General features: G+C 42.2%; 2 protein-coding genes across 2 annotated transcripts in view; both read right to left on the reverse strand.

The window, feature by feature from the left end:
* LOC308395317 (serine protease 1-like) overlaps nt 1-23,172 on the reverse strand; it is a gene marked incomplete at both ends in the record, with an annotated part of 120,501 nt that extends 97,329 nt beyond the window's left edge. The window contains one exon of the mRNA XM_080880118.1: nt 23,127-23,172. Coding sequence (XP_080736244.1) covers nt 23,127-23,172 — 46 coding nt within the window. The remainder of the gene's footprint in view (nt 1-23,126) is intronic.
* LOC308395919 (uncharacterized protein) lies at nt 1,443-21,023 on the reverse strand (the record flags this gene model as incomplete). Its single annotated transcript, XM_080880969.1, has 10 exons — nt 1,443-2,153; nt 2,243-3,236; nt 3,348-3,499; nt 11,779-11,964; nt 14,769-14,879; nt 15,046-15,114; nt 15,796-15,931; nt 16,034-16,273; nt 18,741-19,027; nt 20,715-21,023. The coding sequence occupies 10 exons, from the start codon at nt 21,021-21,023 to the stop codon at nt 1,605-1,607; spliced, it is 3,033 nt and encodes a 1,010-aa protein (XP_080737095.1). The 3' UTR covers nt 1,443-1,604.
* Nucleotides 23,173-25,703: the final 2,531 nt, after the last annotated feature.

Raw genomic sequence — 25,703 nt, forward strand, 5'->3', positions numbered from 1 at the left:
AAAGCTGACAAGACTTTACTGATGTAACACGACTGTGTGAAGTTGACCCCCGCCTGGCAGAGGTGCAGATGAGTCTGTGTGTGCTTCCCTTTACAGAAGCAGAAAGATGACAGTAACACTTTAGGTTGCGTGATGATTTAACATTTTAAATGACATTTTCTGTGTCTGTGAATTTACTATGTGTGTGTCATTCACTAGCTTGTGTGCTCACAGAGATAACTGTGACAAAGTATGCATACGCCTGCGCAAGCGCTAACATTTGCATTTTCGTTTTTACAGCATTATGGTTCTTCATGTGTTTGATCATGTGATTTATAGGAATACTGGCGTATGTTTCTCTACTACAAGATTTCTGGGTTTATGTGTGAAGAAAACTGTAGTTACAGGCTATATGTTGATGGAGAAATTAATATAGTTTGAGACATACTGTGATGAGACCAGTGTTACTTTTTCCACAGCGAGTGTTAACTTTATGGTGTTTTATGGCACCTCTGGAATGTGGATGGCCGACGCCTGCCCACCAGGATAGTCAATGTGTATTGCTAATGTTTGTTTTTCTGAGACTGCATTTAGAAGATTCAGCTGAAGCGGACAAGTGACATGAGTACAACAAATAAGAGATTACGGTAATTATGGAATAGTTTATTATGGGCTCATTTGCTGGCCACTTTTGAACCCATAATAATATATGAGTGGAGTGACTTTGCTTAAGAGAAGTCACTGATTACATTAATGTTAACAGAGTACATGGGATAATCCATGTCTGAGGTGAATTAGGGTAATAGTTGTAGTTACTGATTTGAGAAAACCTGCACATGACACTTGTCTTGCTGATGTTGAATGCTTATTACTCTTATGATACAATTGTTTACAGGTATGAAGTTTGATTTCACTTCCAGATTTGTTTTCCAGGCCATGATGGTGTGTATGCAGGCTCCTGGGAGAGCCAGGTGTTCAGCAAACTTAATATGCAAGACACGCTAACATCTTTTATTGCAGGGTTACGGAGCTACTCCAGAGGAGATGCCCTGATGTTGCCTGGGACATGATCTAGCTAATCTTTTTCTTTAAGACAGGGATCCAGGTTTGGTGAGTTGACGCATGGGACTGTCCATGCGTCAAGAGGTGGAGTGCAAGGATTAACATTAACACTAGGAAGGCCCAGAGCCCAGCCATTTGGCTTTTCTACCTTTAAAACCCGGAGAGCAGCCAAATGGCTGGTAGGCTTTTAGCTAAGCTTTAGCTTCAGGCAAGTGGAAGCTAAATTGGCTAGTCATTCATATGTAAATTGGGTTGTTACCTGGGAATTCTGGAGGGAGGGGAGTGGGGGTGTGTGGATGAGGGGGTGGGGGAGCTGCTAAAAGCGGTGAGCTTCCTTTTGTTTCATCTTGATGCATTCTCAATCATCCAGGGAAACAAATCTCCAAAAGTCACCAACTTGGAGTGTTTCAGTTTGCCATCTTAGGGAGAAATCAACACACATGGGTGTATGTCCTTTGTTGCTGAGATTTATTGATAAAAACAGTACAAAAAATCAACCATTTGTACACATTTTTACAAATAATTATAAAAAGTGAGTGAGTACATTTCAACATTTTCAGCAATCACTCACAATCCTGGCACTGCCATGGTATCTGTAGTCTGCATTTACCACATGTGTATCTGTTGCAGTGAACACATCGCACAGTGGCATGATTGTTCTTGCAATTGTGTTTGACCTGACACATGGCTCTTTTTCCAGGGCTCGGTGTGGAGGGTTGTGTCAAAGGCAACTGTTCTTTTCTTGCCTTCTTCGCAGCTACATGAGAGTGAGCTAACTCCCTTGCAAGCTCCACCAGGAAGTCCACCCGTCTTTCCTTCGTCCCGGAGCATGCTTGATACAGCACATGTGCATTCAGTGCTGCCATGTCAATCATGTTATAAAACACGGCAACTGGCCAGCGCCGTGTTCCTCTGCGGACAGTGTACTCCCGAACCATCTGGTCCATCACATCCACGCCACACTTTGTTTTGTTGTAAAGGGTGACAGTGTTTGGCTTCCTTTTGGTAGTGTTATCAGTCTGAACCACGCCGTGCATGCTGCTAAGAATATAGACTGTCTTCTTCCGTTTGGCCGCATACGCCGTCAGCGTGGCAGCAGAGGTTGAAAACACCTAAGAAATAAGATAAATTGTTATTTCCATAGCACTTTTACACACAATGAAACACATAAACATAGAACCAGAAAAGACCTGCAACATACCTGAGTGGTGAATTCATTGCGATCTGTCTGTCTAGTGGATTGAGGAATTTCCCTGCGAATCTTGTTGACTGTGCCGAGGATGGTGGTTTTCCGTCTAAGAAGTTTTTGCGCAAGTGAAAGCGATGTGAAAAAATTGTCCGTGGTAACATTTCTGCCCTTGTCTAGGAATGGTTCCATCAGCCTCATTACTACATTTTCAGAAAGTCTCTCCCCAGTGGGACGACTGGGGTCCTTGCCAAGATATGGGAAGACATTGCAAATGTACTTGGATTTTAGGTCGCAAGCCACCCAAAACTTGATCCCAAACTTGTCCGGCTTACTTGCAATATACTGCAGGAAACTGCACCGAGTCTTTGATGGGAAAAGCTGTTCATCAACGGTGATATGTAGACCAGGGTTGTAGCACGTGATGCAGTTGGTGACAAATGATCCCCACAAACTGGAAATTGCAGCGAACTTATCAGTCTTTGCTCGATCACTGCGGGTGGACTTGTCATCAAAGCGTAGGTGTTGCATGATTTCTTTGAAGCGGTTTCGTGCCATAGTTCCAATTATCTGTGGGTTTCCCAGGTTTGCTGACCAGCAGTCATTTAGAGATGGAACCCTGGTAACCCCCCGCAAGATGACAATTGCAATAAATGCCATTAGTTCAGGGAGGTCCATGAACCAATGAACATGCTCCGTTTGCTGTGCATGTTGAACAGTCCATTCTTGAATGCTACGAAGCATGTCAAGAGTGATGAAACACAGGAAGCTCCGAAGGCGACTCGTGATATTTCTCCTGGCCTTAGCCATTGGCTCTCCATCTGCAGCGTACGCTTCTATTGGGGTGAAAGGGAGACAGGTCCCCACCTGTTCTTCACGCCACACTGTGCCATCTTTCGCTGTCTCAGTCCCCAAACAAGCTCTCTTTTTAGGTGCAGAAGCAGTCTCCTCATCTGCAGTGTGAACAAATTCAAATTGTGAGCAATGGGAAGGTCCAGTATCTCCTCCTCTGTATCAGAATAATGTCTGAAATATCTTACTTACAAACTACATCCACTTACTTATTTGAAATGAGATAGGAAATAACATGAAATGCAACTAACTGGAAGACTGATCAGACAGCTCTGAGTCCGAATCCGGCTGAACTTGTAGGTCTTCTCCATCCGAGTCACAAGGGTCGACTTCCCTCAGGATCATTTCCAAGGCCTGCTGAGTGGTGAGTCTTCTCTGCATTTTCTTTCCTTGGAGAGGAGGTCCGTACACCACAGAATTCTTCAGGGCAATGAAGGATTAGGCTAAGTGTAGTGAGATTGTATCATATATATAGGGCTTGGCTTCCTGATCAATGCTCCACTACCAAAAGGAAGCCAAGCCCTGCCACCCTTTACAACAAAACAAGGTGTGATCACATTGATGCCACAATGGACGACTGATCAATGCTCCACTACCAAAAGGAAGCCAAGCCCTGCCACCCTTTACAACAAAACAAGGTGTGATCACATTGATGCCACAATGGACGACTGATCAATGCTCCACTACCAAAAGGAAGCCAAGCCCTGCCACCCTTTACAACAAAACAAGGTGTGATCACATTGATGCCACAATGGACGACTGATCAATGCTCCACTACCAAAAGGAAGCCAAGCCCTGCCACCCTTTACAACAAAACAAGGTGTGATCACATTGATGCCACAATGGACGACTGATCAATGCTCCACTACCAAAAGGAAGCCAAGCCCTGCCACCCTTTACAACAAAACAAGGTGTGATCACATTGATGCCACAATGGACGACTGATCAATGCTCCACTACCAAAAGGAAGCCAAGCCCTGCCACCCTTTACAACAAAACAAGGTGTGATCACATTGATGCCACAATGGACGACTGATCAATGCTCCACTACCAAAAGGAAGCCAAGCCCTGCCACCCTTTACAACAAAACAAGGTGTGATCACATTGATGCCACAATGGACGACTGATCAATGCTCCACTACCAAAAGGAAGCCAAGCCCTGCCACCCTTTACAACAAAACAAGGTGTGATCACATTGATGCCACAATGGACGACTGATCAATGCTCCACTACCAAAAGGAAGCCAAGCCCTGCCACCCTTTACAACAAAACAAGGTATGATCACATTGATGCCACAATGGACGACTGATCAATGCTCCACTACCAAAAGGAAGCCAAGCCCTGCCACCCTTTACAACAAAACAAGGTGTGATCACATTGATGCCACAATGGACGACTGATCAATGCTCCACTACCAAAAGGAAGCCAAGCCCTGCCACCCTTTACAACAAAACAAGGTGTGATCACATTGATGCCACAATGGACGACTGATCAATGCTCCACTACCAAAAGGAAGCCAAGCCCTGCCACCCTTTACAACAAAACAAGGTGTGATCACATTGATGCCACAATGGACGACTGATCAATGCTCCACTACCAAAAGGAAGCCAAGCCCTGCCACCCTTTACAACAAAACAAGGTGTGATCACAGGGCTTGGCTTCCTTTTGGTAGTGGACAATTGATCAGGAAGCCAAGCCAAGGTAAATGCAGACTACAGATACCATGGCAGTGCCAGGATTGTGAGTGATTGCTGAAAATGTTGAAATGTACTCACTCACTTTTTATAATTATTTGTAAAAATGTGTACAAATGGTTGATTTTTTGTACTGTTTTTATCAATAAATCTCAGCAACAAAGGACATACACCCATGTGTGTTGATTTCTCCCTAAGATGGCAAACTGAAACACTCCAAGTTGGTGACTTTTGGAGATTTGTTTCCCTGGATGATTGAGAATGCATCAAGATGAAACAAAAGGAAGCTCACCGCTTTTAGCAGCTCCCCCACCCCCTCATCCACACACCCCCACTCCCCTCCCTCCAGAATTCCCAGGTAACAACCCAATTTACATATGAATGACTAGCCAATTTAGCTTCCACTTGCCTGAAGCTAAAGCTTAGCTAAAAGCCTACCAGCCATTTGGCTGGTGGCGGGTTTTAAAGGTAGAAAGGTAGAAGCCTGGGCCTTCCTAGTGTTAAACAATGTTTACTATTATTGTTGCAGTGATTTGTGTGATTAGCCGTTTATTTACAAATATTAAACCTATGCAAGTGGTGCATCCATGTTCAGATGAGGCTTTGATGGCCTATAAGTGAAGTTCACTGAACTAAAGAATGTGGTTTGATGATTGTTGACATGCTCTCCAAATAGAAGTTTTTCTTCTTAGCAAGGAAATACAGGTGCAGCAGTAATCTCCTGAGAAATCTTCAGAGGCCCAGTGAGAAGCGTGAACCATTCCAGGCATAGCTGACAGCCAGGCAGTGGTTGAGGTCAAAGGTCAAGCTGGTTGGGGCCCATCATGAGATCAGACCTTGGAGCCACAGCAAGGACCATGAAACTGCCTGCAAAATAGAGGAGAGGATCGTCCACAAGATGGGAGCTGAGGCCAGGAGAGAGGCTTCAGGAGGATCAGAGATCATCTTCAGCACAGCAGACATCACACAGAGGGCTGTGCTACTGAGCTTCCAGGAGATTTTAAATAAAATGAAAGATTCAATATTGACGCTGAGGAAGACAACTAAGGTGTACGACGTGCTCTGCCTTAAACCTTCAGCAGCGTTGGAACATGAAAACTCGTGGGATGAGGGGAGCGTGCCAAGCTCCATCGACAGCGCAGAAGGAGTTCGAGGATGACATCATGATTCTGTGAAAGCACAGGAACCAGAAGCTATGGTGGTGATGACAGCAGTTTCCTATGAACATCACCTAATGCTGTGCCACTGTACTGTGCATACGATGACACTCTGAAGGCTGCTGGGATCATAACAGCAGTAAGATGACGGAACCCAGCACCCTTTCCACAGAGAGCTTTTCTGCAGAGCGTGGACAATTAAGGAGTCATAAATATCCCCCTCACAAGACGAAGGTCTGAAGTCAGGTGATGGGGGCTGGTAAGAGGCCATAAAACTAGAGTGCTGAGAGGTCTGCAGCTTTGGAAATAGCTGAGACCCATGTTGACAAACAACAAAACCAACTGGTATGTTTGAATGTTTATTCTACATACATTTGGACTCTGGTCCTATGGACAACGAAACAACTAGAAGAGACATTCATGTCGCCCTGCAGAACTCAAACCACTCTGCAGAGAGACATGTGATGTGCACACCTGGAGGAAGCACCACCAAGCTGAGATGTTTTTGGAAATGTTATCTTCTTATTTTCACTATTAAATTAACAATTTGTTTGTTTGTGGGATGCAGTTTGCCATGAGATGAGATCAATGAGGAATGGGATAACTGCTAATACATTTGTTAAACTGTGTACCTTTTCAGTAATTTAGGGTGATTTGACATATGCTGAGTATAAAAAGGTTTGCATTGAAACTGTCAGACATGAGGTATTCATACCTGGGAACTTTTCAAGCATAAAGGTCAAAAAGGGGGGAAATGTTAGATTTGTATTGTTGATTGTCATTTATGCTTAGAAATATTTACTTATATATGCTTAGAGTTTTGTAATTAGTTGTAGATTGGTAGAGGTTTTGATCCTTGATAGTCTGCAAACTTTGTGTGTATTAGACAGCACTTTGGGAGCATGAGAGGTCATACCGTGTCTTATTGTTTTATGGTAGGATTAACGTAGTTGCGTCTGTTCTAGTCTAAGTGCTCTTTGTTTAGATGAACTGCAGGACTTCCTCACCGTGTTATCTAGGATGAACCATCTAGGGTGAGGGGGAGGCTACCCTCTTCCTGACCAAGGATGTTTGACCCTTTGATCAGCAGTCCACACACACACACACACACACACACACACACACACACACACACACACACACACACACACAGGCAAGGTACTCTTTGTTTGTATGTAGACGTCGTATGTTAATGAACCTATGCATATTCATGTAACCTCAATAAAAGGACAGTGTATGGGAGAACGGACGAGAGCTACTGGGGTCAAGCGAAGGGACGGCGCTCTGTCCAGTCTCTCCCGTGCACGAGTACCATGAAGAAGTTTGCCTACTTGCGTCTTGCTTGCAGTGTAATTATATTGTCTTAACGTTCCAGCGAATAGGTTCAAGCTACAAACCTATCATTAATGGTGGGAATGGATGTTTGTGTCTGTGTGTGCCCGTATGTCTGTGTCTATATGTCAGGTTGGGTATCAGACGCCACCTCTCTGGGGACACCTCAGGCCCTCCAAGATTTGGAGGCCTATCTCCACCCACCACCACTTCCCCTGCCGGTGGCGGACTCCCTCAGGTGTCGGTGCGTTGGTGGTTCTTTGTGTCTGGGGGTGGGTGTCCAGGTACACACCGGCTCACTCCTTGGTGGCCGCTTATCGGGGCCTGGAGCCTGGGGCTCGCTCGGGCCCCTTCGGAGGTGGGGTGCCCCCGGCCTCTCGGCCTGGGGCTCGGTCACTCAGGCGCAGCTGGGGGCCGGCGGAGCTCATGGGCGCGTCACTGCAACTCCCCCTGGCTTCTGCTCCGCGGCTGCTGAGTGAACCCTCATCTGGGACTCTCCTCAGCTCTTACTGGAACAGTGGCGCGGCTGCCCCTCTGTTGGTCTTCCATGGTCTCTTGTGTTCTGGGGGCCTCTGGATGTCTGGAGTTTTGACCTCCTCCATACCCGCTTCACACCCTGGAGGACGGGGCTGTGGCCCCCTCACACTCCCTAGCAGATCGTTACATGGAGAAACCTTTGGAATGCAAGCGCGCTGATCCACACAGGTATGTACACGGGTGTTCACTGCTCGTAGACCCAAATTACACCTTTCTTGGCCGCTACTTCGAAGCACATCTGTCCTGCATGCTGCACAACAACATTGAATATTTAGTATTTACTGCTGTTTACACTTAGCTAGATTAATGCGATGGTGTTGTGTTTAGTATGTTGCTTTGTTTTTTTTGCTTGTTTTCTATTTTTCTCTCAACAGGTGATCCAGGAGATTTTTTTTCTCCCCCCCCTTTCTCACTGTCCCTCTCCCCTTCTGTTTCTCCTTTCCTTCCTCTTTCTTTCTTCCTTTCCTATCCCTCACTCATGTCTGTCCCGTCTGTAAAATCTGAAAATAAAATATAATAAATAATAAAAACAAAGATCGACCAAATGGACCAATACGGCAATGCCACGATGATCCATTTGGCAAAGTAAATCCATTGGGTATCCTTGTTGGTCTTCAGACAACAATTCTGATGGCTAAAGAACCAAATGGGACAGGCAAAAAAAAAAAAAAAAAAAAAGACAGCAAAAATCCTGACTGACATCACGACCTATCATTACACAGGAGAATCTGATGGATCATTAATCAAGTATTTCATTTAATTAATGTTTGAAAGACAGTTTCAGCTTTTATTCTGTCAGCTGCAAACTTTCTGCTGTTTATTAGTTTAAGAGAAAATAAAACTTAATATAACAACAGAATTTAAACATAGGCTGCAAACTGAAAAATGTCTACGAAAAAATGCTATTGAAGAATTTTAGCCCCTCCCACTGTCCATGTAGTACAGTAGGAGGGTCTAAAGTTGAAAGTTTCAAGGGATCTTCCAGGAATGGTGATGCTGCTTTTCTGGACAAATGATCTCTAAGCTTGAACTTAACCAGAGGGATATAGTACAAAGAAAATTCAACAAGGCTTGGCTTACTTTGCGTTAGCTGGCTTGAGAAAACGTAAAACACCAGTCAGTGTCACGCCGCCGGGTATATCAACGTCTCTTTTAAGCTGTGCTTTCTGCTTCACGCTCCGTGCCCACGCATGTAACAAGGGCTGCTACAAGGCCCTTTAAAACAGGAAGTAGCATGTGCTGCAGTGAGCTTGAATGGTGTCCCAATGCGCTGAGCAAGCACAGTGCAAGCATGCTAGCCAGGTGTGGTGCGTGATGATAAAGTGGTGACTAAAACTCTATAAAGGACATAACTAATATAACAGCAGGTCAGGGTTACTCTTACAATTTTCTCTGGTAAGAAGTCAAAATCCTTCATATAGAACTCTGAAGTTACCTGGAGAGATGAGATCCTGCTTCATAGTACAGGCCTCAGGGCAACATTTCAAAGTTAACGTGCAAAACAATCAATATATGTATTTGTATGTAACTAACAAAAAAAAGGAGAGAAAAGCGTCCAAACACTTCTTGTGTCATTCCAGAGTTGAGGTCGCAGGTTATGGTGCCACCACTGGACTAGCTAATGAGAAAAGAAGGAAGATGATTTTTAACAAATTTGTTGTATTAAGAAAAAAGAAAACAAACCATCCAAACTGTTACTTTATTAGTAAAGAGATGTTGCAGATATTTGTACTGAAATTGTATTTTTCTTCATTTCTAATGTGTTCAAAGCAAAAACAAGCTTTTCCTGTGAGCTCAGACCATTTTATTTCTTTCTGCTGCATTTCTGCATAAAATACAAATCTGCATCATTTTTTAAAAAAGTGCTTTAAGCTGAACTAATTGTCCCTTTTTTCTAGAACCTGGTGAATCACCCTCTCTTCACTGTGCAGAGACTGAGGTTGTCAGCTGTACAGAGCTCAATGATATTTTACAGAAATAATTCCCCGAGGTCCACCGAGTCAGGAGCTATCAGCACTGGTTCTGTGGACAAAGTCCTGGGAAAGATATATGTCGAGTGAGTTTGCATGATCCCTCAGCTCACAGCTGCATTTATTAAACATTCAAAATACAGAAAGATTTTATAAAACTGGGAAACTGTATTTCTGTCTTGCAGGGAGACTCTGGTGGAGGAGTGGTTCATAATGGCAGGATTTATGGTGTCTCTTCTTTTGTGGGAGATCCAGACTTTGTATGCAGAGCACCGGCTGCCTTCATGGACCTCTGTGATCCTGAGTATGCAGATTGGATCAGGAAAACTATCAACCCATAAAAAGCTGTGAGGTGTGGATAACTGTAAACAAGCTGAAATAAATAATCTTTTAGAGTTTAGCTTTGGTTTCTTTTATTCTCTTTGATATAAGCAGTAGAGGATTTCAGAATTTCTGTTTTATTTGCCAAAAGACGTTTTTTCAGCTGCACCCACACACAGTTTCTTTAGATAACTTCAACTGCAGAAAGTAAAAACTCAGCACTAAGTTTCAAATGCAGTTTTAAAGATAATGATAATATGGTGGCCCTGAAGAAAACACCCGTCAATAGAAAAAGCTGCAAAATCCTGCAAAATGTAACAGAAGTTGAATAAAACACAACGGAAATAGAAAAAAATGCAACAAGGCTGAAAAACTGAACAAACAACAAACACAAATTACAACAGAAATAATAACGAGAGCTATCTTTCTATTAAAAATAAAATAAAGTAGAAAAAAAACATTCTCATCCTAAAACTTGGTGACAAAGTGGAACATGGTAAGGAAACACTCACTTAAGTGCTGTCATTACTCAAAGGTTCCTGATAATCATGCATGAAGTGATTTCTGGAGGGGAATGAAACTTAACTGAACTGCTCCCTGTGACATTTTGACCTGTCAAACGCAGGCGTAACTCCTGTTATTCATTGTTGTATTGCAGGTCTGCTGTGCACGACATCTGTGAATCTGAGTAATTTGGTACAGATGAAGGAATAAGACTGCTCAGATGCTTTGGGTGTCACGTAATGATCCCTCAGGTTTGGGTGTCTTTGGTGCCCTTTGATTTCAATCTACCTGCACATTGAACAGAAATCCTGCCATGACAGAACACACTAATGCCTTTTCAAGGGAGAACCGATCCTAATCTGAGCTGTCAGCCCCAAGTTCTCTGCAGTCATCAAATCAAGCATAATCTGGTTTGAACAGGCTCCCTGCCTCACTGCAAAAGCCTTTTTACCAGCTGCTGTTTGACAAATTGCAAAGCCTCTGAAGAGACTTTAGAAAGGGGGAAAAAGGATACGAAGAAAAAGCTGAACAAAAAGCTATCCGTGCACTGTTTAACATTTCACTTGGAGCTTATTGACTGTATTCTATCTGTGGATTGCATTATAGCTTCTCTGAGAGCTTTGCTCCCTGAAGATTTTATGATCTGTGAACACTGAGTCTCTCTTGTGGCTGTAAACCAGTCTGCTCAGCATGGCACTGCATGGCAGAGTTTCTCTCCATTTTTTTGGAATCACCTTTGCTCAGCTGTGCTCCTAACTGATCTCCTGAGTTTGGCTGTATTGGCATTGAATTTGTTGGCTTTTTCAAAAGGTACAAATCAAATATTGTTTATAGACCTGCCCCCTTTTTTATCTACAAAATACAACATTAAGTCTTGAACTGTGCTGTTGTTCTTCTTTTTTTAAAAACATTTTATAGCCTTCCAGTGTTCTAAAAATTAAAAACACAAATATAAGATTATGTAGAATTTTTAATATACAAATACTTAACACTGGAAAATACTAAAACTGTTAACTATAGTACAGAACTTAACAAAATGTCATAAAAAATTATAAATACTGATAAAAAGAATGAATTTTGTTTCCTAAGTTATAAAATACAATCTGTCACATTTTAGAACAAAGTGAACAAAGGAACTTTATATTTTCCTTAAATTATTCGCACTGATATTTTTGAATATGTACAATATGCTTTCCCTGAATTTTAACAGTAACTTTGATTGCTGCCTCCTCCAGTTCCTTATCAAAGAGACTCCACAGGCCAGTTTGAATGAACAGGCTCTTTCCATCCTCCAGCAACACCTCCAGCTGGTTTGGCATTTCTGCCGTGGCCACACCAATGAGGATGTCAGCTCTCTCCTCGACTTTTGTCTGTTGACACAGCATAGGCACACATTTAGCCCAGAAAACGTTGTTTTTTTTTATTATCCAACAAGAAAAAAGAAAACCTATGGTCATCACGTGGTTTCACTAAGTCACCAAGACACATACATACACACATTATGTCTTGATGCATGCTGAATCATCCAGGTAAGTCAATTCCAAAATGGTTAATCATGTTCACCTGGAGAAACAAAAAAAAAAAAAAAAAAAAACCCTACTCGCCCCTGCGGGCGGTCAATCCTTCAAGCTCGGGTCCTCTACCAGAGGCCTGGGAGCTTGAGGGTTCTGCGCAATATCTTAGTGGTGCGCAGTCCTGGGAACAGCTAACCAACCGGACATAGTGGTGCGGGATCTCTGTCCAGAAGTAGGGTTGCCAACCGTCCCTTAAAATACGGAATCGTCCCGTATTTCGAAACAAAAGTACACGTCCCGTATTGAGCTAATAAGGGACGCACTTTGTCCCGTAATACAGTGAGAATCAAAAGTAGTCTATAAATGTTAATGGAATTAACGCTTTGTTTGAAAACATAATTCCCAGCCCCTCTCCTGCTTTGTGACCAATGAGCTGACAGCACACTTATTCAATTCAATTCAATTCAATTTATATAGCGCCAAATCACAACAAAAGTCGCCTCAAGGCGCTTCATAGATACAGAGAAAAACCCAACAATCATATGACCCCCTATGAGCAAGCACTTTGGCGACAGTGGGAAGGAAAACCTCCCTTTTAACAGGAAGAAACCTCCGGCAGAACCAGGCTCAGGGAGGGGCGGCCATCTGCTGCGACCGGTTGGGGTGAGAGAAGGAAGACAGGATAAAGACATGCTGTGGAAGAGAGACAGAGGTTAATAACAGATATGATTCAATGCAGAGAGGTCTATTAATACATAGTGAGTGAGAAAGGTGACTGGAAAGGAAAAACTTATGACAATTCGAGTATGACAATTCAGATTACCGCTCATCTCACTGGTCGAGGAAAGGTCGCTTGCGGAGAAAATACCGGAAGACAACAGATGACCACAACAAGAAGCATGGCCAACAGGGAAACAAACACCGACACTGCGGTGCAAGTCTCGGACGACAGTACACCTAAAGCTGGGCAGACACTGTGCAATTTTTTTCAGTCACGTTATTCAGCTCCTGCTCAAACTGCACGATTGACTCGCAGGGGTTAGAAGTTCGTAGGTCACGATGTACTCTCACACTATACCGCCCGATGCTCTGATGCGACCTGAGTGCTCACACTGTGCGTCCATAAAATGAAGGTTATAACAGAAAATCTGTCGCTCGCTCTCTCTGTCTTTCACTCACACAGACACACACACCACCACCATCAACTTTGCTAAATTGCTAATGAAAAACACTCATCAGGCAGCTGTGATTGAGCAGCAATGTAAATCCAACTATTTCCACGGTTGTTGTGGTCGTGATAATTTTGTGATGCCACATCGAAAAGGCTCGGATGAGCTTTCCAAAGTTCTACAAGTTGTGCCTCCATCGCTTGTGTCCAGATCACACGCTGCACAGCTGTGCTGCTCCGTCTTTTTCACCGACGTTTACGTGTTTGCGCGTGAGCAGTGTGAGCGCCTGTGGTGACACCCTCACGAGCGATTGATGATCGGGAGCTGCTCGAGGTGTTAATCGCTTCTCGTTACCCCACGTATACTACACGACGCACGATGAAGGCCAAAATCGGTCCGATCACCAAATCGGTCGCACGACTCAAAAATCGGCTCAAAATAGGCCTAAAATCGCACAGTGTGAGCCCAGCATTAGCGCAGCAATGTTTGTTTCCCCCCAGAGAAAGGGAAGAATGGGAAAAGGAAAACACCTGGCTGGAAAAAGTTAATATGGGCATGTGCAGTGAATATCAGCGCTATGTGGCCAGAAGTGTGATAATATAACTTATTTAGTGTAATAAACAACTGCAAGGATAGATGATTACAACAAATAGATGACTAATACATAAAAGTAAAACATAGATGAATAATGATGATGAGTTATGATGCGTATTCATGGGAACAAGCGGGTTTACAAACAGGAGCAGCTGATTAGCATTAGAAAAGCTGAAATAATACCTCAACTGAAGCCAATTGTACTAAATGCACTAAATGTGCACTGTTACAAGAATATTTTTCCTTCTATTGTTTTCTATAATTTTAAGTTAAGCAGGACAGAGTTCTTTTAAAGAAAGATTTACTTATATTCTCAAAAGTTAAGCATGACAGGCTTCTGTTTAAGAAAGAGACCTGTTTTATTGTGTTAATGTCATTTTGAGCTAAAAATAAATGGCTAAATGATCATTTGTTTCACATGTGTTCATATCACAAAGAATAGAATATGCATCTACTTAAATCAACTTCAAGTCAAATGGTTAAAAAAATAATTTCACACACAAAAAAAGAGCTAGAAAATTCACCAAACTGGGAAGGGTGAAGACAACTGGGTCGCCCGGCCCTGGCCACGAGGTGTCCCTTATTTATTTTTCAGGGAGTTGGCAACCCTATCCAGAAGAGATCTCTGTCCAGAAGAGCGCAGTCCTAGGAACAGCTAAGATACTGCGCAGGACCCACAAGCTCCCAGGCCTCTGGTAGAGGACCCGAGCTTGAAGGATTGACCGCCCGCAGGGGCGAGGGGGGAACTTTTCTATCTATCTATATGTAGTGTTTGTGTGTGTGTGTGTAAGATAATATAATATATAATGTTATGTCAAATTTGAAAACATAGTTTTAAACATTTGTTGATAAGACAAACAAAGCTTCTTCATACCTCAATCTGTGTAAAGGCTGTACGCCATATGAGGACTGTCTCTGCTTAACGTGAGAGAGGCTGATGTGGTCTCCCACGTTGAAGTTGTTAGCAGCTGCCTCCCTCCAGAGGCAGATTGTCATGGTAAAACCATCCTGAAATCACAAACATGACAGAATTAAAGATTCATTAATTAAATAACAACAAGTCCAGTAACTAGAAAAAAAAAAGCTCACAGCCTCATACATTCTGTACCAGCAATGTCACATTTGTCACATTAGTTTAACCATTTTCAATATAAAACTTAAATTGCACCATTACCTCCTTCAGCTGGAGGTTTTTAAGGGGAACATGTTGTTTTCCCAACAGCACCTTCTTTACAGCAGAAAACTGAAAAGAAAATTGAAATTTAATGTCAGTAATAGTCAGTGTAGTTATCTGTGATAGGATTTTATTTCTTCAGTAATCTGTTTAGATTATGTTATGGTTGTTGTTAAGTATTCTGCACATGCCATTTATCTTATCAGAAGCAGTTTTATCTGTATCGGTTATTAGGATGTTTTTCATATACTGTGATTATGAAACAGGTTGTAGGAAATCCTTCTGTAAACAATACATTTTGCAACTTAAATGAAAAGTTTGCCAGTTTCAGGTATACAAAATCTATTTGTTTTCCATTATGCCCAATTCAGGGTACTTTTTGACCATTTCTGTTGTATCTGCTTTTATTTTTATTATAAAGGATATATTTAGATGAAGCCTTGTGTGAATTTATATACAGCAGTGTATAAAATAATTATTCTGTTTGTTTTTATTATCAAGTAGAGACTGTTCATTAAAATCTAGCCCTTACAACACAAATGTACGCAGGCACAATGCAAACTGGCTGCAAAAATATCAGAAATGGTCTGAGGTAAATATTTTTTAAAAAATTGTGCTTAACAATCTTAACAGAATTTAGTCTCTGCTTGACAGCAAAAACCAAAATTTTAACTGTAAAAAATACTGGCAATAATGGGTTATTTGGAAACCTAAATCCATGTAAATTCTGATGGAACCACAAGTACTTACCTCCACCACCTCCCCTTGAACTGTCATGAGTCCCTCATGTGTGGAGCTCATCTTGAGTGGGGTGAGAGGAACAAGAGGATGCAGAAGATCCTCTGCTTCTTTTACAAGACCTTCCCTCACACTTAGGGTCGGTGCCCTAAAAAAAATAAAAAAAATAAAAAATTGTGTCCTGGCTGTGATACTGATGTTGTAAGGGGGGCCTGTGCCACTGAGTTCATGGCCTCTCATAATGTATGACCCCCCGAGCTGGACTTTAGAGGCATATTCTTCAAACATTGTGATCTTTGTCACAGTCTGGCCATTGGTGATCGCCGCAATGGTGTTCTTCTTTGTCATTAGAGGTGTTGGTGTTCCATCTTTGAAGTCCCAGCTTGTGACCCTTAGCTGGTCACAGGACTTTAAAATTTTCATGTGCAGTGGGGGTGGCCGGGAATATGGCGTGTCAGGGCGGTTGTTCAGAAGCTTTGTCAAAGCCATTCTGAAAAAAAAAAGCAACACAAAAAATATTAAGGGGTTAATACATTTCTGTTATAGCAAGGGTCATATAATATGGTAACACGTGTAGCTTTTGTGCAGTCTTTTTACTTTCTGATGTCAAACAAAACTCATAAATACCTTTCTGAGGTTCCTGCTTAAAAATGACAGGCCAAAAACACAGGCCTGTCTAAAAGTATTTTTTGATATTATACAATGTTGGTTTTAAAATAAAGCTAACAGTTCTAAGACTTCATTGAATTAATCCAAATATTACAGCAGAGACAAGTTGGTGAAAGTAACTTGGGACTGAACTCAAACTCAATATTTTTCTCACCAAACTGTTATTCATTTATTTTTTGTATTTTCTAGCATATAATCTCCTTTGACAATAAACATGAAATCCTCATATGAAGATTATCTGTGCAAAGATTGATGCTGCTGAAGTGAAACAGTGAAATTACAGTTCTATTCACAATTTGGTCTGTGGCTTTGAACTTGTAAAGAGCAGAGATAATGTAACTTTATTGAAATGCCTAAATTGTTTGTTGTTTCAGTATACTTTGAACCCCACCCCACACACACATTAATAATGGATTGGATTTATATAGCGCTTTTCAAGGCACCCAAAGCGCTTTACAATGCCACAATTCATTCACTCTCACATTCACACACTGGTGGAGGCAGCTACAGTTGTAGCCACAGCTGCCCTGGGGCAGACTGACAGAAGCGAGGCTGCCATATCGCGCCATCGGCCCCTCTGGCCAACACCAGTAGGCGGTAGGGTCAAGTGTCTTGCTGTTCATTGAAAGGGTGTTGTTTAGGGTCTGTTAAAAACACATTATGTAGTTGCATCACCAGACCAATGAAATGGTGAAAGCTTGTTAGCATTATTGGAGTTTTGGCTACGTGAGCTTACAACCTCGTAAAATCTGTTGGAATTATGTACAGACAGAAAGTTTTCAATTCATATAAAAATATATGTCAAAGTTAGTATGACTTGTAAATGTAAAGCCTGCTTTACATTTCTCAATAACTTTATCCCTTCATGGTGTTGTTGCTCCCAATATTCTCTTAGACAACCTCTGAGGCCGTCACAGAGCAGCTGTATTTGTACTGACATTAGATTACACACACGTGCACTCTATTTACTCATTAGCACTCATCAGGCAATGTCTGTGGGCAACTGACTGCACTCAGACCAAAGCGGGCTGAATAATTACGCACACCCCACTTTGCAGTCATTTATTTGTAAAAACTGTTTGGAATCATGTATGATTTTCGTTCCACTTCTCACGTGTACACCACTTTGTGTTGGTCTTTCACGTGGAATTCCAATAAAATTGATTCATGTTTGTGGCTGTAATGTGACAAAATGTGGGAAAGTTCAAGGGGGCCGAATACTTTTGCAAGCCACTGTATACAAGATGAGGATGTTTAATAAAAAAATTAAAGATTAAGGACATAAATGTACTTAACATGAATCAAATACAGGAATTGCTGTTAGCTAAAGTCAGCGAGCAGCAGCAACATTCTGAGAAAATCATGACTTAGCACTAATATCCTTAGCTATGCTCATTTTTTTCCAAGTCATATAAATTATTCAAAGCACTTGAACCATTTTTTTTAAAGTAATACTGAGAAGTCGAACTTTGAGGTGGATCCACCTTTTTTACACCACCACGTCGTGCCGACATGTATACTCAGCACAGTGATGCATTTAGGCTACGTTCACACTGCAGGTCTTAATGCTCAATTCTGATATTTTGATCAAATCTGATTTTTTTGTCTTCTTGTTCACACTACAAATAAAATGTGACAGCAAATGCGCTCCCGTGTGAACCCTCAAAGCGGCCCGCATTCGCAAAACAAGACGTCACACACAACGCGCTCTGTTTAGACCAATGACTGTAGAAAACAGTATGGTTTGACTGATGGCCCTTAATATAAAGACTTGTTTCGGACTTTACGTTTCCCAATTTTTGCTTTAAGTTATTTACATAATGTAAATGACAAAATAATTATCCTTATTGCTGTTTTAGAGAGCATCGGTGCTTCAAATGATAGTTGCAGATTTCTGTCAGAATCTGCAGATTATACATTATAAATAAAAATGTTCACGTTTCTCCAACGTTGTCTTCCAAACAGTTTCACTAACATCTACACTGGATGGCCAGGTAGTGTTCGCGATGTCTTATTGGGCGCTTCTCCAGCGCTGATAATTGGCATCTGTCTTGTGTCAGTGACGTAAAAGACTGATTTAATGCGACATGACCGTTCAAACAGCAGTCGCTTTCTAAAACATCAGATATGTATCGGATTCAGTACCACATACGAAAGTGACCCAGATCGGATTTGAAAATATTGCATTTGTGCTGTTCACACTGTCATACCATGATCGGATAAGTGTCGCATAGGGTCAAAAAAGTCGTATTTGATGCGCTTTCACGTGCAGTGTTTTCCGAGCCTACCGAGCCTGAGGACAACTCAGGCTACTCCCCACCCGCGGAGTAGTTACGGGCGCAGAGGCTAGCGGAGCCTCAGCTGGCCTGGAAACTGGAGCAGGGACAAACTGGGCCCTGCTGGGCCGCCGCCCCCCCCCCCTCACCCGAGGAACAGATACAGGTGCAGGAGACTGCTGGACTACAGCCGCCCTGGGCGGAGGAGCACAGGAAGGCAAAGGAGCAGGCTCAATGAAAACCGGACCATCAAAAATAGGTGACGACCCTTTCCCACCACGTTTAACAGTCTGTGTAGTCTTAGGTTTAGCAGTGTTCACAGTCTCAGAAAAAAACAGACTCGGCAAACTTGGGTTTTAGCTTGTTCCCACCCCAACGAGCAGACCTCGAACTAAAAATCCCAGACGAATGCTTATTGTGATGAACTAGCGTGGGAGGATTCAAACCAAAACTGGGGCCCGTTCTTCGTACCTCGCTAAGTAGGTTAGCCGGATTAGATTGTTGACGATTTCGCGTGATCCTGGATCAGTCGGTTCCCCGAAGCTCATCCGGGACTTGCTGTCATAGCAACAGAGCCGTAAGCGTAAACCTGCTCGGGAGCAGGTTTACTTTATGTAAACAGGATTAGATCGCGGCCACGCAGGTATGTCCGCGTCATCATACGAAAGCAACAGCGATATTCCACCACTGTTTCACCATAAATAAATAACATCAATGTAACTAAAGACAATGCAGCACCTGATCCATTTATTGATTTCACACAGGTCATTTCCTAAAAAAGGGAAATGTACTATTAACATTCTATTACATGTATGTGATTATTACAGATTTAATTCATATTTCAGAGTAGCAATTGTAAATTACTTCGTGTAATCAAGATGAGAGACCACGGCTATAAAAGCGAAGGTGGATTTGGGAAGCCTGTCGCAGCCATGTCCTGTCCGTATACGCGAGCCACCCATTGCGGAAGGTGCAAGATTGATAAGGAGAGTCCTCAGAATTCAGCGTATATTGCGGGACAGACAGGATCCTTTAGCTCAGCGCGACAGTGTGCTCATAGAGAGATATCGATTTTCCCGTGAGGGTATTATTCACTTAACCAACTTGTTGACGAGGGGGTGCAGGACCACCACCTGTCTTTTTTTCCTCTGCCCTTTTCTTGGTTGCTGTTATAAACAGATTATTCCAGGGTCTCTTTCCAAGAGACTAAAAGCAATATAAGTGATAAATATTACCATTCTGTAGGATATTCTTATATTTCACTTTTACCTGTTCCCATGTTCTAGTGGGTCCTGTCGTGGCTCTAATGTGAAAGAGGATAAAATATAACATATTATAATATAATGTAATATAATATTGGATAATATAGTGTAATATAATAAATCTACCCTACCGCCTACTGGTGTTGGCCAGAGGGGCCGATGGCGCGATATGGCAGCCTGGCTTCTGTCAGTCTGCCCCAGGGCAGCTGTGGCTACAACTGTAGCTGCCTCCACCAGTGTGTGAATGTGAGAGTGACTGAATAGTGGCATTGTAAAGCGCTTTGGGTGCCTTGAAAAGCGCTATATCAATCCACTCCATTATTATTGTTATTATTAAATTACTTACGAGTTTAATTTGTCAGCAACTTCCTGCCAGCCCTCGCTCCTTGCTTTTGCAGCCTTTGCAGTGTTCCCTTGCGTTCTGATTAAACTCTGAAACTCCTGAAATCCCTCACTCAGGAGTTCTTGCTCTGCTGCCGAAAAATACCGAGCCGAGCGCGCTCCGTCGACATCTTCGCCGACCAATCAGAGGGTTGCCGATCAATGTTTCTACTATCGATGCGTGGCCCCTTTTACGACACCCAGTGATGTCACATTACTGCGTCCAGCTGTACTAATCGTCAACAGCAGGTGTGTTCGGGGAACCGGATTAGCGAGCTCACGGTTAGCGCGATGATTTGATCTTGGATGTGTCATTTGATCTTGGATGTAGTAAGCGACGTACGAAGAACGGGCCCCTGGCCTCCCAATCCAAATCCTCGTCGAGAAAAGAAATCCCGAAAGTGTCTGAGGTAAGTTCATAGTCTTTACTGTTTAACAGCTCAGGTGGAGTGTGGAAAGTGTAGTCCTTTTGACTCACCACCGGAGGTTGCTCAGACATGTCCATATGACGGTGACGTGAGCGCCGTTTCCTTTGAGCAGAGGTAGCTGGCGGCGTGAGCAACTGAACCTCCGGTGCACAGAACGGTGACGCTGAGGATGAAGCGTGAGCGCCTGAAGCCACGCGGAGGACTCCCAACTGAAGCGGCCGCATCTTGAGTGCCAGCGGAGCAACAGGTGGAGACTTCCGGCAGCTCCGGGGACCGCCGAGAGCCAGCCGAGTGCCATGGAAAATGCGCCCGATGTCAGGGGTGAGCCATGGCTTCCAGCGGAGTTCCTCCTCCAGCTGGGCAAAGGCTGCTCGGCGTCACTCCTGAAGTTCAATGTCTGCTGGGTCCATAGTATGGTCGCGATCTTCTGTTATGAGCGGCTGTGTGCAGACAGGAATAGGACTAGTGATGTGTCCTGTGTGTCGAAGCTTCGAATCGCGCATCGGGTAATCGCGGGGGCGTTTTTCTGAAGCGCGTATCAAGGCTTGCATTGATTACGTATGCAGTGACGTTCGAGGCCTCGCGGGCAGTCCGTACCACATGACTGATTCGGGAACTGGTTCACCGGTTTGCGCCAGATTCGAAATAAAATGGGCAGCAAAACACAGCTGATTCCCTCATCACATCGTGTTGTGGAATTGGATTACGTACGTGTTACATAGCTACTGGAGTACTGGACACAAATTTCTTTATCCAAACTTGTATAAACTTGCTGTGGTTTTTCTTGCAACCCCTGCTTCATCTGTGCCCTGTGAGAGGATATTTTCAAAAGCAGGAGAAATCCTCTCAAAAAAGAGGAACCGTCTTAAGCCCAGCACTGTGGGAAAGCTGCTATTTTTGAATAAAAACAAATGAAAACTTTTCCCTAGTGTCATGAGCACTGTTATACAAGCACATTCACATCACAACTCCCTCCCTTTTTGTTTCCATGTACATTCCTGTGTTAAGCTGCCAATTTATTATACACAAATATTAAATTAATATAATATAAAATTAGTATAATATTAAATATAACTAATATTTAGAGTTCAGTTATTGGTGTCATGAACAATAGTAATTCCTTTATTCATTCAACTTGAAGTGCCACACACTAGTTTGTGTCATTATTGAGATGTACATAAGAATGATTACGCAGTTACACAATCATCCCAAAAACTGTGTACTGATAGTTTCCACTTTCTCTTTTGTATCAGACATACTGAGACAATATTCGGGATAAATAACCATGAAAAACAATTTATTTATTCGGTTTAGCGGTTTACACATCACATCATTATAATCATTGAGCCCGTTTCACTTGAATTGTCCACTTGATGGCGCAGTAGAGCAAATGAATCATCACAATGCTTCGAACCATGAGTCGACCAGTTGGATGGGAAGCTTCAGTTCATCATGAGGCTTCATCTCACCATCACTAAATAGGACCCAAGGTGCAGACTCCGGAGACAGATGTGAACTCAAAACAGCTTTAATGTTAAACTCAAATATAACATAACTGGAAAATATCAAAATACCCTTACACCAGAGGACTGACAGAACACACAGCTAGGTAAACGGTAGATCACGACACAGACACAAAGAAACACAGGGCTTAAATACACTGAGGGAGCAATCAGGGAATGGGTAACAGGAGGGAAACACAGCTGGGGCAAATCAGGCCTAATGAGACAAGGGGAAGCGAAACCACATACATTAACCTCAGACAAGGACCTTCAAAATAAAACAGGAAACATGACACAGACTGAACTAAAGACACAGACTCGCATGCACTGCAACAGAGGGAACAGAGATGTGGGACCAGGGCAGACACAGACACTGATTGGACACGGGGATATAGCAACTAGAGAAGACAGAGACATAAACCATGAGACAGAACTCAAAGAAACCAAAGACTAGAAATTACAAAATAATATAATAAACTCAAAAACCCTGGGTCAACGACATAAGCAAAAATGACAATCATCAATATAAACCTGACACCGGCTCTAAGAGCCATTTCGTTCATGACCGACACATCACTAAGGAAAATGAACAAGAAGCTGTTCTGAAAATAATTTACCAGAACAGCTGTAAATAATCCCCCAAACTAAAAATTCTAATAATAAACAAAACCACTAAGGCACAGAAGCCTGGAACCATGACAGCAAGACTTAATAAAAGATTGTTTAACTTGGCTTGGTTACACAGATATGTGATTACCTGAAGAATAGTTTAAAAAGAACACACGCAAACACACACATATGGAATAAGTGCAATAGTTGACTCACCAACCCACAGAAGGAGAAGGAGGAACAGACGAGCCATTACTGTCATTCTGCTTGCAGTGAATGCTGTGCTGGGACCTTTTTAAACCTCTTCTCACTGTGCTGGTGGCCATGGAGCCACCAATCACAGAGAATAATTTTATCAACAAAACCCCATTGGCTGGAACGGTCTTCATGCAAATATGCAATATGGGTTTTTTTTATTAAGAAAAATGTTTTGCTTCTCATTAATTTCTTTTTTCAATTCAATTCAATTTTATTTATATAGCGCCAAATCACAACAAAAGTTGCCTCAAGGCGCTTCATAGATACAGAGAAAAACCCAACAATCATATGACCCCCTATGAGCAAGCACTTTGGCGACAGTGGGAAGGAAAAACTCCCTTTTAACAGGAAGAAACCTCCGGCAGAACCAGGCTCAGGGAGGGGCGGCCATCTGCTGCGACCGGTTGGGGTGAGAGAAGGAAGACAGGATAAAAGACATGCTGTGGAAGAGAGACAGAGGTTAATAACAGATATGATTCAATGCAGAGAGGTCTGTTAATACATAGTGAGTGAGAAAGGTGACTGGAAAGGAAAAACTCAATGCATCATGGGAATCCCCCGGCAGCCTACGTCTATTGCAGCATAACTAAGGGAGGATTCAGGATCACCTGGTCCAGCCCTAATTATATGCTTTAGCAAAAAGGAAAGTTTTAAGCCTAATCTTGAAAGTAGAGATAGTGTCTGTCTCCCGAATCCAAACTGGAAGCTGGTTCCACAGAAGAGGGGCCTGAAAACTTCTTCCATGTACTGACAAAGGGAAAGACCCTACAGTATAAGGAGAAGTTACTTTTTTAATACAGTTTGATCACAGCTGGACTGGCCATCAGGTGTACAGGGTGCACCGAAAAAGTGAACGTGTTGGATTTACTTAATTCAGTACTGTACATTGGTTGCACACAATTTTTTTTGCTTTGGGAGAAACGTAAACAACTGTGTTATATTGACACAACTTATTCATATTCATAAACCTGTGCATTTTGTGTTTATAAAACGTGATTGAAACATGTTTAGATGAAGCAAGTTAAGCTCTTGGAATATTTCAATCATTCACAATTTTGTCATTTTATTCCAACACTATTCAGTAACTTTTACCCAATTCTACTTGGTCACTTAAACACTGCATGTTGTCTTCATATTACATAATATTCAGCAAAGTCTAGATTTTGGTTAACATACAAAATTCAATGGATTTACAGGTTGCAGGAGGGCTGGGGCATAACGCAGAAGTTATAGGGTACACCCTGGTTAGGGTGCCAGTCTATCACATAATAGTGATTTCCGGCTCTTTTTAGAGATTTTCGGTTCGGCTCACTAAAAAGAGCCGGCTCTTTCGGCTCCGAACCGGCTCTTCAGATTGTTTTGTTGCTTTAATTAATTTATTATTAACAATAATATAAAATTATGCACAAAAGGAATTACTAACGTAAAAAAAGTGGTTTTATTTATATATGTTTATATATAAATATATGCGGTGGCACCTAGAGACAAAACACGTACAAACTCCAACACACATTTCTAGCATGAACTGAACTTCCAAAGCAAAGCTACTAGATCACTTAAATTACACAATTGAAAGCATGTGTGTATTGTTTGTGTATTTATACACAGGCACTCATATATATATTCAAATAATTTTAAAAAAAAGTTCATTTACCTGTTATTACCACACACCAAATCCGGTCGTTGGTACTTGCTGGCTTGTGTAGCCACAAGATAACAAAGGCTCAACACTGCGCCTAGCATCCTGGAGCACTTCTGTTGTCTTTTGTACGTGTTTTGAGTTTTTATGTGCTTCTGAGTTTTTACGTGCTTTGGAGTTTATACGTGTTTTGGAGTTTTTACGTGTTTTGGAGTTTGTACATGCTTCAGAGTTCGTACGTGATTTGAAGTTTGTATGTGCTTTGTCTCTAGGGGCCACCGTAAATATACTTTTATTTATTCACTCCACATAAAATGTAATAAATAAATCATATAATACAAAAATCAAACTATTCACATTTCAACTTTTAACTATTTAAATTTTCAGCTTTTTCCTTTTACAAATTTAAAGTGAAAACAACACAAAACACTGCAAACCACAACACAATTAAATATAAATTATAATATGAAAACAAAAAGAACATGCATATTCTCTGCCATATGTACCTACATGAATAAACTTTTTGAATCCTTTATCATCTGCAACCGAAAATAGTTGTGGATGATTACTATACCTTTCTAATGTGATGTTGTTGTCCCTGGCTCTCTTTCTCTCTCTCTCCCTCTGGCTCTGTTCGTGTGCTACTGAGTGTAACTACCGCCCCTCCCCCCTCTGTATAAAGCACAAGGCTCGCGTGCAGAGTGAAGCGGAAAAAAAGTGCGAGAGAGAGAGAGGGTGAGAGAAGAAAAAAAAAAATACAACCCACGTGACGGCTCGCGATAAGGAGCCGGCTCGCGTCGTTCACGTCAAAGAGCCGGCTCTAAGAGCCATTTCGTTCGCGAACGACCCATCACTACTGTGCAAGCCTTTTACCACAAACTTAGTCACTGCTCGTG

Source organism: Rhamphochromis sp. 'chilingali' (assembly GCF_963969265.1).
Source record: "Rhamphochromis sp. 'chilingali' genome assembly, chromosome: 4".
NCBI classification, from domain to species: domain Eukaryota; kingdom Metazoa; phylum Chordata; class Actinopteri; order Cichliformes; family Cichlidae; genus Rhamphochromis; species Rhamphochromis sp. 'chilingali'.